The sequence below is a fragment of the Apostichopus japonicus genome, chromosome 23 (genome assembly GCF_037975245.1).
Source record: "Apostichopus japonicus isolate 1M-3 chromosome 23, ASM3797524v1, whole genome shotgun sequence".
Classification (NCBI taxonomy): Eukaryota; Metazoa; Echinodermata; class Holothuroidea; order Aspidochirotida; family Stichopodidae; genus Apostichopus; species Apostichopus japonicus.
The window spans coordinates 311,744-328,770 of NC_092583.1; the positions used below are offsets into that span (position 1 = coordinate 311,744).

The 17,027-nt window shown below is 37.3% G+C and overlaps 1 protein-coding gene across 5 annotated transcripts in view; it reads right to left on the reverse strand.

The window, feature by feature from the left end:
- LOC139964610 (A disintegrin and metalloproteinase with thrombospondin motifs 1-like) overlaps positions 1-17,027 on the reverse strand; it is a 63,906-nt gene that overhangs the window by 19,047 nt on the left and 27,832 nt on the right. For all 5 annotated transcript variants that reach the window (XM_071966348.1, XM_071966345.1, XM_071966346.1 and 2 more), the window contains exons 9-15: positions 12,814-12,948; positions 12,357-12,498; positions 8,849-8,941; positions 7,809-8,018; positions 4,773-4,887; positions 3,532-3,677; positions 380-500 (exon numbers count right to left, since the gene is read on the reverse strand). In XM_071966348.1, coding sequence (XP_071822449.1) covers positions 380-500; positions 3,532-3,677; positions 4,773-4,887; positions 7,809-8,018; positions 8,849-8,941; positions 12,357-12,498; positions 12,814-12,948 — 962 coding nt within the window. The remainder of the gene's footprint in view (positions 1-379; positions 501-3,531; positions 3,678-4,772; positions 4,888-7,808; positions 8,019-8,848; positions 8,942-12,356; positions 12,499-12,813; positions 12,949-17,027) is intronic.

The following is a 17,027-nucleotide window of genomic DNA, read 5'->3' on the forward strand; positions in this document are numbered from 1 at the left end:
ATCTGTACCAGTAACACCCTAACACTATTCTGATCCTGATTCCACACTTTCTCTTATATCAGAATAACCAATCTGTACCAGTTATAACTAAGCTGTACCAGTAATAACTAATCTGTACAAGTAATAACTAATCTGTACAAGTAATGACTAATCTGTACTAGTAATACCACAACACTTCTCAGTAGACTGGATTCCACACCTTTAATATCAGAATAACCAGTATTACCCTAACAATTTAAGCTGCATTAAGATGGTTTACAATTCCAATTTGGCCCACTTAGCCAAACTTTCTGGGGGGATTTAAGTTTTCAGTGGACATTAATAATGTAGGTGGTAATTGCTCCAATTTAATGCATCAAAATATTTGCTATACATGTACCTGACAGAGTCCCAGAATTAACTGTTCCACTAACTTGTGTACATGTTGAGCCATCTCCATTGCAGATTCGACAAACATCGTAACAAATTCCACTTCCAGGCACGCCATCACATCCAAATTCCTGCAATTTCCATTGAGAGAAACGAGTTGCAAATAACATTATAATTATACTAAACTGTATGTTATTTTTCTCTCAGTTAATAATTATACTCTTAAAATAAAGTCTACTTGGAAACAAAATGCTATCAGACTGAGCTAACCTTTTACGCTTTGAGTATTAATTAGCAAGTAAAATAATTTGGACACTTTACTTTTTCCACACACACTGCTTCTACACACTTGAAGAGCTTTGACCATTCACTAAGGTCATGGTCCCAGCAATCTGTGCCATTCACTTTCACAGACTGTTCAGTATATTGACTGCAACTGATCCATCACTTAGAACCACTTACCACACAAGCTGCTTCTACACACTTGAAGAGCTTTGACCATTCACTAAGGTCATGGTCCCAGCAATCTGTGCCATTCACTTTCACAGACTGTTCAGTATATTGACTGCAACTGATCCATCACTTAGAACCACTTACCACACAAGCTGCTTCTACACACTTGAAGAGCTTTGACCATTCACTAAGGTCATGGTCCCAGCAATCTGTGCCATTCACTTTCACAGACTGTTCAGTATATTGACTGCAACTGATCCATCACTTAGAACCACTTACCACACAAGCTGCTTCTACACACTTGAAGAACTTTGACCATTCACTAAGGTCATGGTCCCAGCAATCTGTGCCATTCACTTTCACAGACTGTTCAGTATATTGACTGCAACTGATCCATCACTTAGAACCACTTACCACACAAGCTGCTTCTACACACTTGAAGAGCTTTGACCATTCACTAAGGTCATGGTCCCAGCAATCTGTGGCATTCACTTTCACAGACTGTTTAGTATATTGACTGCAACTGATCCATCACTTAGAACCACTTACCACACAAGCTGCTTCTACACACTTGAAGAGCTTTGACCATTCACTAAGGTCATGGTCCCAGCAATCTGTGCCATTCACTTTCACAGACTGTTCAGTATATTGACTGCAACTGATCCATCACTTAGAACCACTTACCACACAAGCTGCTTCTACACACTTGAAGAGCTTTGACCATTCACTAAGGTCATGGTCCCAGCAATCTGTGCCATTCACTTTCACAGACTGTTCAGTATATTGACTGCAACTGATCCATCACTTAGAACCACTTACCACACAAGCTGCTTCTACACACTTGAAGAGCTTTGACCATTCACTAAGGTCATGGTCCCAGCAATCTGTGCCATTCACTTTCACAGACTGTTCAGTATATTGACTGCAACTGATCCATCACTTAGAACCACTTACCACACAAGCTGCTTCTACACACTTGAAGAGCTTTGACCATTCACTAAGGTCATGGTCCCAGCAATCTGTGCCATTCACTTTCACAGACTGTTCAGTATATTGACTGCAACTGATCCATAACTTAGAACCACTTACCACACAAGCTGCTTCTACACACTTGAAGAACTTTGACCATTCACTAAGGTCATGGTCCCAGCAATCTGTGCCATTCACTTTCACAGACTGTTCAGTATATTGACTGCAACTGATCCATCACTTAGAACCACTTACCACACAAGCTGCTTCTACACACTTGAAGAGCTTTGACCATTCACTAAGGTCATGGTCCCAGCAATCTGTGGCATTCACTTTCACAGACTGTTTAGTATATTGACTGCAACTGATCCATCACTTAGAACCACTTAACACACAAGCTGCTTCTACACACTTGAAGAGCTTTGACCATTCACTAAGGTCATGGTCCCAGCAATCTGTGGCATTCACTTTCACAGACTGTTCAGTATATTGACTGCAACTGATCCATCACTTAGAACCACTTACCACACAAGCTGCTTCTACACACTTGAAGAGCTTTGACCATTCACTAAGGTCATGGTCCCAGCAATCTGTGCCATTCACTTTCACAGACTGTTCAGTATATTGACTGCAACTGATCCATAACTTAGAACCACTTACCACACAAGCTGCTTCTACACACCTGAAGAGCTTTGACCATTCACTAAGGTCATGGTCCCAGCAATCTGTGCCATTCACTTTCACAGACTGTTCAGTATATTGACTGCAACTGATCCATCACTTAGAACCACTTACCACACAAGCTGCTTCTACACACTTGAAGAGCTTTGACCATTCACTAAGGTCATGGTCCCAGCAATCTGTGCCATTCACTTTCACAGACTGTTCAGTATATTGACTGCAACTGATCCATCACTTAGAACCACTTACCACACAAGCTGCTTCTACACACTTGAAGAGCTTTGACCATTCACTAAGGTCATGGTCCCAGCAATCTGTGCCATTCACTTTCACAGACTGTTCAGTATATTGACTGCAACTGATCCATAACTTAGAACCACTTACCACACAAGCTGCTTCTACACACTTGAAGAACTTTGACCATTCACTAAGGTCATGGTCCCAGCAATCTGTGCCATTCACTTTCACAGACTGTTCAGTATATTGACTGCAACTGATCCATCACTTAGAACCACTTACCACACAAGCTGCTTCTACACACTTGAAGAGCTTTGACCATTCACTAAGGTCATGGTCCCAGCAATCTGTGGCATTCACTTTCACAGACTGTTTAGTATATTGACTGCAACTGATCCATCACTTAGAACCACCTAACACACAAGCTGCTTCTACACACTTGAAGAGCTTTGACCATTCACTAAGGTCATGGTCCCAGCAATCTGTGCCATTCACTTTCATAGACTGTTCAGTATATTGACTGCAACTGATCCATCACTTAGAACCACTTACCACACAAGCTGCTTCTACACACTTGAAGAGCTTTGACCATTCACTAAGGTCATGGTCCCAGCAATCTGTGCCATTCACTTTCACAGACTGTTCAGTATATTGACTGCAACTGATCCATCACTTAGAACCACTTACCACACAAGCTGCTTCTACACACTTGAAGAGCTTTGACCATTCACTAAGGTCATGGTCCCAGCAATCTGTGCCATTCACTTTCACAGACTGTTCAGTATATTGACTGCAACTGATTCATCACTTAGAACCACTTACCACACAAGCTGCTTCTACACACTTGAAGAGCTTTGACCATTCACTAAGGTCATGGTCCCAGCAATCTGTGCCATCCACATTTTGGAATGGTGGTCTCAACTCACCAAGTGAGCCTGCCTGACAAGGGTTTTGACAGTAAAATCGTTCTGGAGATTAAAAGAGACCAAAATTGAGCTACCTTGTTGTGCAAAGAGTTCAAAGATGTCCCATAATTATTGATTACCATGTGGGAGACATTGACATGTGGTTGTGATGGAAAGTGAGGGTGTGTGTGCATATGTGTGTATTTGTATGACTGATATTTGATAGTTGGTGTGTATTTGTCATACTAAGTAAAAGAACTCTATTGAAATTGTGGAGACTGAAGGTCATGTCAGGTCTTAGTTCATGAAGGACAACTTGGTTGAACTTCATACTTGATGCGTAAACTTTCCTTGGTGAGTACAAAATGTATTGAAAATGGTGCAGGTAGAACCTGGTCAGCATGGGTAAAAGTCAATAAATAATGTTAATAGTGAACCTTGGATGGACTTCAGATTGGGTATGTGGATCCACCTTAGTGAGTACAAGCACTTTTGAAGGTCAAAAGATTAATTGAGGTCAACAGCAGTCAAAGTTGGAAACCATAAGATGCACAATAGCTCCTATATTAATGCTTGGATGGCATTCAAACTTGGCATATAGATTGCATCTTATTGAGTATAAGAATCCTACCTTCTTTCCAGGTCAATAGATATAAAAGAATGCAAGTGATTGAAGACTTCATGCACATAGATTTACTCTTACGCAGTTCTTGCAGCCATCTTTATCAGTTTGGGCCACAAGGAGGTCAGAAAGTTAAGTGGATTATAACTTCTTGGAGGACTGCCATCAATAAATCAAACAAGGAGTCAAATTTCTGAGCTTCTGATGGCCAATTTATGTAGAAAATTTATTTGGGAAGAGGATATTAGTTGTCAAAACATTTTGCTCAAGAATGGGCTTCAGCCAGATTTTTGGCAATATTTTAGCCCCTGTTAAAGAGAAAACTTCTAATTTGTGACTAGTTGATTTGAGGTTAAATCCAAAGCAGATGCATGCTGCCAGTCAAATCAAATTGGATGGTGTTTTCTTGCTTGAAATTGGAAAATTTGGTTTTACTACTGTAATAATAGTTACCATTCTACAAATATGAAGATGATACTTTTCTCTTTAAGCTGATGATATTCCTTTAATTGTTTGAAGCAGCTTATCTACCTTACCTAGAATGTTGGACCCAAATAGAGCAGACCAACTGTGAGTGACGCCATTACGAGGCACGTCATCTGACTCAGCACACTGCTCATTGCGGTGGTCATCTGGGACATTCCCACAAGACTGAAAAACAGACAAAAGGAGAACCATGCAGAAGAAATGTGGTCAGTTGTCTAAACTCCCACTAGTACATATGTAACCGCATTCACAGTAAATAAAGATTCAATCAATCAGGTATGTAGAAATGTAATCTCCCTCACTGTGACTAAAGATTCAATCAATCAATCAGCTATTTAGATATGTAACCTCATTCACTGTGACTAAAGGTTCAATCTCATTCACTCAATCAATCAGGTATATAGATATGTAATCTCCTTCACAGTGACTAAAGATTCAATCAATCAGGTATGTACATATGTAATCTCCTTCACAGTGACTAAAGATTCAATCAATCAATCAGTTATGTAGATATGTAACCTCCCTCACTGTGACTAAAGATTCAATCAATCAATCAGGTATGTACATATGTAATCTCCCTCACTGACTAAAGATTCAATCAATCAATCAATCAGGTATGAAGATATGTAATCGCATTCACAGTGACTAAAGATTCAATTTATCAATCAGGTATGTAGATATGTAATCTCCCTCACTGTGACTAAAGATTCAATCAATCAGGTATGTAGATATGTAACTTCCTTCACTGTGACTAAAGATACAATCAATCAATCAGGTATGTACATATGTAATCTCCCTCACTGACTAAAGATTCAATCAATCAATCAATCAGGTATGAAGATATGTAATCGCATTCACAGTGACTAAAGATTCAATCAATCAATCAGGTATGTACATATGTAATCTCATTCACTGTGACTAAAGATTCAATCAATCAATCAGGTATGTACATAAATGTTATCTCCTTCACAGTGACTAAAGATTCAATCAATCAAGTATGTAGATATGAAATCTACTTCACTGTGACTAAAGTTTCAATCAATCAATCAGGTATGTACATAAATGTTATCTCCTTCACAGTGACCAAAGATTCAATCAATCATCAATCAGGTATGTACATATGTAATCCAATTGCTAAGCCTCATTGCTTCAAATGTCACTGCCTTTTATCCACTCGGCCACAGCACCGGCAAATACAAATCTTCCTAAGCCATTGAAGGATCACATCAAGTCATCAAAACCTGGTAATGGTTCTAGGTATCTATGCATCAAATCCATCGAAATGTTCATTAAATTCACCCATTTTGGTAATCTATCCCAGCGAGGAGAATCTAAGAGGTCATTACCAACTAAGGAATGGATAGGTCATCCTATAGAGCACATAATTAGCTCACTAGCTTGAATCCTGTCCTAGCCAAAACTCCCTTTGCTGTTTCAAAGTTATTTCCTGTCCTTCCCCCTTGCAGTGAGCACCACCCACCATACCCAAGAATCAAAAGGTGCTTACCACATCTCTGTTACACAAAGTAATTTCCTGTCCTTCCCCCTTGCAGTGAGCACCACCCACTGTACCCAAGAATCAAAAGGAGCTTACCACATCTCTGTTACACAAAGTAATTTCCTGTCCTTCCCCCTTGCAGTGAGCACCACCCACTGTACCAAAGAATCAAAAGGAGCTTACCACATCTCTGTTACACAAAGTAATTTCCTGTCCTTCCCCCTCGCAGTGAGCACTACCCCACTGTACCCAAGAATCAAAAGGAGCTTACCTCATATCTGTTACACAAAGTAATTTCCTGTCCTTCCCCCTTGCAGTGAGCACTACCCCACTGTACCTAAGAATCAAAAGGAGCTTACCACATCTCTGTTACACAAAGTAATTTCCTGTCCTTCCCCCTTGCAGTGAGCACCACCCACTGTACCAAAGAATCAAAAGGAGCGTACCACATCTCTGTTACACAAAGTAATTTCCTGTCCTTCCCCCTTGCAGTGAGCACTACCCTACTGTACCAAAGAATCAAAAGGAGCTTACCACATCTCTGTTACACAAAGTAATTTCCTGTCCTTCCCCCTTGCAGTGAGCACTACCCCACTGTACCAAAGAATCAAAAGGAGCTTACCACATCTCTGTTACACAAAGTAATTTCCTGTCCTTCCCCCTTGCAGTGAGCACTACCCCACTGTACCCAAGAATCAAAAAGAAGCTTACCACATCTCTGTTACACAAAGTAATTTCCTGTACTTCCCCCTCGCAGTGAGCACCACCCACTGTACCAAAGAATCAAAAGGAGCTTACCACATCTCTGTTACACAAAGTAATTTCCTGTCCTTCCCCCTCGCAGTGAGCACTACCCCACTGTACCCAAGAATCAAAAGAAGCTTACCACATCTCTGTTACACAAAGTAATTTCCTGTCATTCCCCCTTGCAGTGAGCACTACCCCACTGTACCTAAGAATCAAAAGGAGCTTACCACATCTCTGTTACACAAAGTAATTTCCTGTCCTTCCCCCTTGCAGTGAGCACCACCCACTGTACCAAAGAATCAAAAGGAGCGTACCACATCTCTGTTACACAAAGTAATTTCCTGTCCTTCCCCCTTGCAGTGAGCACTACCCCACTGTACCAAAGAATCAAAAGGAGCTTACCACATCTCTGTTACACAAAGTAATTTCCTGTCCTTCCCCCTTGCAGTGAGCACCACCCACTGTACCAAAGAATCAAAAGGAGCTTACCACATCTCTGTTACACAAAGTAATTTCCTGTCCTTCCCCCTTGCAGTGAGCACTACCCCACTGTACCCAAGAATCAAAAGGAGCTTACCACATCTCTGTTACACAAAGTAATTTCCTGTCCTTCCCCCTTGCAGTGAGCACTACCCCACTGTACCAAAGAATCAAAAGGAGCTTACCACATCTCTGTTACACAAAGTAATTTCCTGTCCTTCCCCCTTGCAGTGAGCACTACCCCACTGTACCAAAGAATCAAAAGGAGCTTACCACATCTCTGTTACACAAAGTAATTTCCTGTCCTTCCCCCTTGCAGTGAGCACTACCCCAGTGTACCCAAGAATCAAAAGGAGCTTACCACATCTCTGTTACACAAAGTAATTTCCTGTCCTTCCCCCTCGCAGTGAGCACCACCCCACTGAGGCTTTGGATTATCACATAATCTCTGTCGAATCTGAACCCCACAGTCACATGTTCTGGAGCAGGTTCCATCCACCCACTCACCCCACACACCATCGACGGGTTCTGGAATATCAGCAGAGGAGATGCATATACCATCAAGACATATCTAAAGGAAAGGAATACAAGAAAAATGCAACTATCATGATTAAATTATGTAACATAACTAAAGGAAAGAAATACAAGAAAAATGCAATTATCATGATTAAATTATCAACATTTAACTAAAGGAAAGGAATACAAGAAAAATGCAATCATCATCATTAAATTATGTAACATAGCTAAAGGAAATAAATACAAGAAACTTGCAATTATCATCATTAAATTATGTCATATAACTAAAGGAAAGAAATACAAGAAAATTGCAATCATCATCATCATTAAATTATGCAACAGAAGTTAACCAATCTTCCCACAAAAACCAGCTTTGCATTGGTCAATATGTGTGTTATATTTGCTAACTGACCTTATAGGCTCCACAGATAAAGTGGAAAAATCAACAAGTAGATTTTCAATCAAAGATAAAGCATAAACCATTGAATTAAACACAATGCAGTTATGCAGGGAACATTAAGTACAATTAAATTCAACTTACATCAACATATCAAAGTTTGCAACATTTATTAGCTGTAGCTTATGAAAGAGTCACTCCATTACATTCAAGAGTACCCCTCATCTGTATTGCAATGCTTCTATGATATGAATTTTACAGGAATTTCATGATGTCACTAAGTTTGAAGAACTAACCATATCATTATCATTTACGGACAGGTCCACCATAGCTTTAGTTTCATGACTGATTCCACTTTCAGATTACTTTACTATTGTAACTTGCTATTATGTAACACTAATAACCCTTTTGCCTCCATTGTCATATTGCATTTATCCACTTTGTCACAAAGAATATTTATGGGCTGTTTGTGTGATACTTGCACATACCATATCAACTCCACATGGTGTTCCCTCAGCCGTTGGACGAAATGAACCTTCACAGCTTCCTCCAACTGAACACAGCAGCCTCTGACAATTAACCTATCATTGGAGAAGAGCTCATAAATATATAAACTGGCATATAAGAGGTTTGTGAAATGTGTAACGGTCTTCTAAACTCAATGCCAGATTATTCCAGTATATCAAATATAGACATCTCAAATACAGATTATCCAGAGGTTAATTGCAGTATATTAAAATATGGGCATCTCAAATACAGATTATCCAGAGGTTAATTGCAGTATATCAAAATATAGGCATCTCAAATACAGATTATCCAGAGGTTAATTGCAGTATATCAAAATATAGGTATCTCAACTACAGATTATCCAGAGGTTAATTGCAGTATATTAAAAAATAGGCATCTCAAAAACAGATTATCCAGAGGTTAATTGCAGTATATCAAAATAAAGGCATCTCAAATACAGATTATCCAGAGGTTATAAATTGCAGTATTTCCAAATACAGGCATCTCAAATACAGATTATCCAGAGGTTAATTGCAGTATATTAATATATAGGCATCTCAAATACAGATTATCCAAGGGTTAATTGCAGTATAACAAAAATAGGCATCTCAAATACAGATTATCCAGAGGTTAATTGCAGTATATCAAAATATAGGCATCTCAAATACAGATTATCCAGAGGTTAATTGCAGTATATCAAAATATAGGCATCTCAAATACAGATTATCCAGAGGTTAATTGCAGTATATCAAAATATAGGCATCTCAAATACAGATTATCCAGAGGTTAATTGCAGTATATCAAAATATAGGCATCTCAACTACAGATTATCCAGAGGTTAATTCCAGTATATTAAAATATAGGCATCTCAAATACAGATTATCCAGAGGTTAATTGCAGTATATTAAAATATAGGCATCTCAACTACAGATTATCCAGAGGTTAATTCCAGTATATTAAAATAAAGGCATCTCAAATACAGATTATCCAGAGGTTAATTGCAGTATATCAAAATATAGGCATCTCAAATACAGATTATCCAGAGGTTAATTGCAGTATATCAAAATATAGGCATCTCAAATACAGATTAGCCAAAGGTTAATTGCAGTATATCAAAATATAGGCATCTCAAATACAGATTATCCAGAGGTTAATTGCAGTATATCAAAATATAGGCATCTCAAATACAGATTAGCCAAAGGTTAATTGCAGTATATCAAAATATAGGCATCTCAAATACAGATTATCCAGAGGTTAATTGCAGTATATTAAAATATAGGCATCTCAAATACAGATTATCCAGAGGTTAAATGCAGTATATTAAAATATAGGCATCTCAAATACAGATTATCCAGAGGTTAATTCCAGTATATTAAAATAAAGGCATCTCAAATACAGATTAGCCAAAGGTTAATTGCAGTATATCAAAATATAGGCATCTCAAATACAGATTATCCAGAGGTTAATTGCAGTATATCAAAATATAGGCATCTCAAATACAGATTAGCCAAAGGTTAATTGCAGTATATCAAAATATAGGTATCTCAACTACAGATTATCCAGAGGTTAATAGCAGTATATTAAAATATAGGTATCTCAAATACAGATTATCCAGAGGTTAATTGCAGTATATTAAAATATAGGTATCTCAAATACAGATTATCCAGAGGTTAATTGCAGTATATTAAAATATAGGTATCTCAAATACAGATTATCCAGAGGTTAATTGCAGTATATTAAAATATGGGCATCTCAAATACAGATTATCCAGAGGTTAATTGCAGTATATCAAAATACGGGCATCTCAAATACAGATTATCCAGAGGTTAATTGCAGTATATTAATATATAGGCATCTCAAAAACAGATTATCCAGAGGTTAATTGCAGTATATCAAAATAAAGGCATCTCAAATACAGATTATCCAGAGGTTAATTGCAGTATATCAAAATATAGGTATCTCAACTACAGATTATCCAGAGGTTAATTGCAGTATATTAAAAAATAGGCATCTCAAAAACAGATTATCCAGAGGTTAATTGCAGTATATCAAAATAAAGGCATCTCAAATACAGATTATCCAGAGGTTATAAATTGCAGTATTTCCAAATACAGGCATCTCAAATACAGATTATCCAGAGGTTAATTGCAGTATATTAATATATAGGCATCTCAAATACAGATTATCCAGAGGTTAATTGCAGTATAACAAAAATAGGCATCTCAAATACAGATTATCCAGAGGTTAATTGCAGTATATCAAAATATAGGCATCTCAAATACAGATTATCCAGAGGTTAATTGCAGTATATCAAAATATAGGCATCTCAAATACAGATTATCCAGAGGTTAATTGCAGTATATCAAAATATAGGCATCTCAACTACAGATTATCCAGAGGTTAATTGCAGTATATTAAAATATAGGCATCTCAAATACAGATTATCCAGAGGTTAATTGCAGTATATTAAAATATAGGCATCTCAAATACAGATTATCCAGAGGTTAATTGCAGTATATTAAAATAAAGGCATCTCAAATACAGATTATCCAGAGGTTAATTGCAGTATATCAAAATATAGGCATCTCAAATACAGATTATCCAGAGGTTAATTGCAGTATATCAAAATATAGGCATCTCAAATACAGATTAGCCAAAGGTTAATTGCAGTATATCAAAATATAGGCATCTCAAATACAGATTATCCAGAGGTTAATTGCAGTATATCAAAATATAGGCATCTCAAATACAGATTAGCCAAAGGTTAATTGCAGTATATCAAAATATAGGCATCTCAAATACAGATTATCCAGAGGTTAATTGCAGTATATTAAAATATAGGCATCTCAAATACAGATTATCCAGAGGTTAAATGCAGTATATTAAAATATAGGCATCTCAAATACAGATTATCCAGAGGTTAATTCCAGTATATTAAAATAAAGGCATCTCAAATACAGATTAGCCAAAGGTTAATTGCAGTATATCAAAATATAGGCATCTCAAATACAGATTATCCAGAGGTTAATTGCAGTATATCAAAATATAGGCATCTCAAATACAGATTAGCCAAAGGTTAATTGCAGTATATCAAAATATAGGTATCTCAACTACAGATTATCCAGAGGTTAATAGCAGTATATTAAAATATAGGTATCTCAAATACAGATTATCCAGAGGTTAATTGCAGTACATTAAAATATAGGTATCTCAAATACAGATTATCCAGAGGTTAATTGCAGTATATTAAAATATAGGTATCTCAAATACAGATTATCCAGAGGTTAATTGCAGTATATTAAAATATAGGTATCTCAAATACAGATTATCCAGAGGTTAATTGTTCTTATTCTCTTGAAGCTGATTTACTTTTTAAGTTGTTTCAGTTGTCATTCATCTCACAAAGAACCTTCTTGCACAAGTTTACAAGTTTACTCTTTTATGGATTGTACTGCACCTTCTTTGACAGACATATTGCATTTTGCTTACCTGGTTATCAACTAAGCAACTTTGTGTCCCTACAGCCTGTTGACATTGAGCATCAAGGTCATACATTGCACCTGGCAGGACAAGAGTGGGTAAGGCGGTAGCACCATCAGGTATGTTGTCCAGGCAAGAAGAGGCTGAACTCCTGAGAAAGTTTATAATGATGTGGAATTATAACCTTGTAAGTTGTAAAAGAATCAACTCAAGGATGAATACAAGTTTTAAAGATGGATAAATACAGTCAAGAAACTCTCTGATACAGTAAATGTTAAAATGTTATAAAACAAAATAAACAAACAATTTGTGGAAAAACATCTCTTTTAGTGTAACATGTTGTTTTTCATATCAGGATGTTACAATCCACATGGAGGTATGCCATCAGGTGTTTGCTATGACGTATTATTTCTGGTGTTTGAATGATTTCACTTCATCCAGGTTTGAGCCACAATATTCATCTTACCTAAAGAATCGTTTCAACTCTGATCTGCTGCACGTACTCCAACGATAAGCATTTGCACTTGCACTGAGAGATGCAGACATGATAAAGCCGGAGGGAGTGTTACATCCAAGGTCCTGGTCATGAGTTATTGTCATCCTGTTAAAAACACAATCTTATACATTACATTATAGTCAAAACATGCAATATGGCAAATTGACACACAAAAATTAGAAGTTTGATGAACTTATTCAAAAGATGCTATATATCTTTCCATTTGTGTAGCAATTTTGCCATTTTGAATATCATGTTGCCATCTTATATCAGACATTATCCCCTCTTCATTAATTTTTGTTTTCCATATTAATCTAAACATACTTTGCTGATACATAAATTACACTTTGATTGCCAATAAATAACCATTTTGCACACACACCTCCAGTGTTGAACATCTGTAGTAATATTTAATCAGTTTTTCCATAGTATTGGAATTATGAATAGAAAATGCTACAGAGCTAGCAGCCTACTTACATTTAGTATGTCACATGCATTGTTCATACTCTTTATTATTGAATAGCGCCACCTATTTACCGTTTTACACTACCTCCAGCCTCATATTACAGTCCATCCTCAGGTTACAAATTATATTTTATGAATATCATCAGTTGCTAAATACTGGGACTAGTACCCAGTGATAGTGATGCTATTATCATCAGTTGCTAAATACTGGGACTAGTACCCAGTGATAGTGATGCTATTATCATCAGTTGCTAAATACTGGGAATAGTACCCAGTGATAGCTATGCTAATATCATCAGTTGCTAAATACTGGGACCAGTACCCAGTGTTAGTGATGCTAATATCATCAGTTGCTAAATAGTGGGACTCATACCCAGTGATAGTGATGCTATTATCATCAGTTGCTAAATACTGGGACTAGTACCCAGTGTTAGTGATGCTAATATCATCAGTTGCTAAATAGTGGGACTCATACCCAGTGATAGTGATGCTATTATCATCAGTTGCTAAATACTGGGACTAGTACCCAGTGATAGTGATGCTAATATCATCAGTTGCTAGATACTGGGATTAGAACCCAGTGATAGTGATGCTAATATCATCAGTTGCTCAATACTGGGACTAGTACCCAGTGTTAGTGATGCTAATATCATTAGTTGCTCAATACTGGGACTAGTACCCAGTGATAGTGATGCTAATAACATCAGCTACTAAATAATGGGACTAGTACCCAGTGATAGTGATGCTAATATCATCAGTTGATCAATACTGGGACTAGTACCCAGTGATAGTGATGTTAATATCATCAGTTGATCAATACTGGGACTAGTACCCAGTGATAGTGATGCTAATATCATCAGTTGCTAAATACTGGGACTAGTACCCAGTGTTAGTGATGCTAATATCATCAGTTGCTAAATACTGGGACTAGTACCCAGTGATAGTGATGCTATTATCATCAGTTGCTAAATAGTGGGACTAGTACCCAGTGTAAGTGATGCTAATATCATCAGTTGCTAAATACTGGGACTAGTACCCAGTGATAGTGATGCTATTATCATCAGTTGCTAAATACTGGGACTAGTACCCAGTGATAGTGATGTTAATATCATCAGTTGCTAAATACTGGGAGTAGTACCCAGTGATAGTGATGCTAATATCATCAGTTGCTAAATACTGGGACTAGTACCCAGTGATAGTGATGCTAATATCATCAGTTGCTAAATACTGGGACTAGTACCCAGTGATAGTGATGCTATTATCATCAGTTGCTAAATACTGGGACTAGTACCCAGTGGTAGTGATGCTATTATCATAAATGCTAAATACTGGGACTAGTACCCAGTGAGTCATACTATTATCATCATTTGCTAAATACTGGGACTAGTACCCAGTGATAGTGATGCTATTATCATCAGTTGCTAAATACTAGGAATAGTACCCAGTGATAGCTATGCTAATATCATCAGTTGCTAAATACTGGGACCAGTACCCAGTGTTAGTGATGCTAATATCATCAGTTGCTAAATAGTGGGACTCATACCCAGTGATAGTGATGCTAATATCATCAGTTGCTAAAAACTGGGACTAGTACCCAGTGATAGTGATGCTATTATCATCAGTTGCTAAATACTGGGACTAGTACCCAGTGATAGTGATGCTAATATCATCAGTTGCTCAATACTGGGACTAGTACCCAGTGATAGTGATGCTAATATCATCAGTTGCTAAATACTGGGACTAGTACCCAGTGTTAGTGATGCTAATATCATCAGTTGCTAAATACTGGGACTAGTACCCAGTGATAGTGATGCTAATATCATCAGTTGCTAAATACTGGGACTAGTACCCAGTGATAGTGATGCTAATATCATCAGTTGCTTAATACTGGGACTAGTACCCAGTGATAGTGATGTTAATATCATCAGTTGCTAAATACTGGGACTAGTACCCAGTGATAGTGATGCTATTATCATTAGTTGCTAAATACTGGGACTAGTACCCAGTGATAGTGATGCTATTATCATCAGTTGCTAAATAGTGGGACTAGTACCCAGTGATAGTGATGCTATTATCATCAGTTGCTAAATACTGGGACTAGTACCCAGTGATAGTTATGCTAATATCATCAGTTGCTAAATACTGGGACTAGTACCCAGTGATAGTGATGCTAATATCATCAGTTGCTAAATACTGGGACTAGTACCCAGTGATAGTGATGCTAATATCATCAGTTGCTAAATACTGGGACTAGTACCCAGTGATAGTGATGCTATTATCATCAGTTGCTAAATACTGGGACTAGTACCCAGTGATAATGATGCTAATATCATCAGCTACTAAATACTGGGACTAGTACCCAGCGTTAGTGATGCTAATATCATCAGTTGCTAAATACTGGGACTAGTACCCAGTGTTAGTGATGCTAATATCATCAGTTGCTAAATAGTGGGACTCATACCCAGTGATAGTGATGCTATTATCATCAGTTGCTAAATACTGGGACCAGTACCCAGTGTAAGTGATGCTAATATCATCAGTTGCTAAATACTGGGATTAGAACCCAGTGATAGTGATGTGATAGTGATGTCAGTGATAGTGATATCATCAGTTGCTCAATACTGGGACTAGTACCCAGTGTTAGTGATGCTAATATCATTAGTTGCTCAATACTGGGACTAGTACCCAGTGATAGTGATGCTAATAACATCAGCTACTAAATAATGGGACTAGTACCCAGTGATAGTGATGCTAATATCATCAGTTGATCAATACTGGGACTAGTACCCAGTGATAGTTATGCTAATATCATCAGTTGCTAAATACTGGGACTAGTACCCAGTGATAGTGATGCTAATATCATCAGTTGGGCAGTTCCGTAAACTAGTAAACCTTTTCACCAAAACTTAAAAAACGTTGAATCATTACATATAGGGTATCAGATGAAAGCTAAAACTCTGAAGTTTCATAATATTTAGCTAATTTTCACAGAACACATTGTTTTCAGGCAATTTAAGGTGTGTATTAGTCAACCAAAAAAATCTCAAATTTGCTTCACAAAAATTACCCAAAAACAAAATGCCTATTTTTGCCTGTGTATCTTCAGAGGAATAAATATTCTTGGATTTGCTGAAGTGATATAATATATAGATTCAGTTGACAAACAGATAAAGTTGCAGGGATTTTCAGTTTTCTGAGAATAACTTTTTGTACAAGTGTAAATTGTCATGCGTACGTCCGTCACAGAAAAATCACATTTTTTAAAATTTCATACAGAAGGAGGTACCCAGATTTCAAGACATCTACAATTCAATGCACATTTTGAACACTCAATAACTACATAATGTGCCTTTAATCCCTAGGAGATTATTTTTTCAGAAAATGCTGTGACAGACGTATGTATTTTCGTACGTCCGTCACGTACGTCCGTCACGTACGTCCGTCACGCGTACGTCCGTCACATTATTTTTGTTTAGATAAACAATGTATTTTAACATGTTTATCACTACAGTACCTCTGAATTTAATAATCAAACCCATTTAGTCATTAACACAGATATTAGGTAGTTTTGTGGTTGCTTCATTAGCATAAATGTAGTGGTATGCAAACATTGCATACTTCAGTGTCAACTAGCATATATATTTGTGTTATTGGAATTAGCACTTGGCAAAATATCAAAGAAATGGCATGGTATTGAACCACATGTTCAGTATGCTATT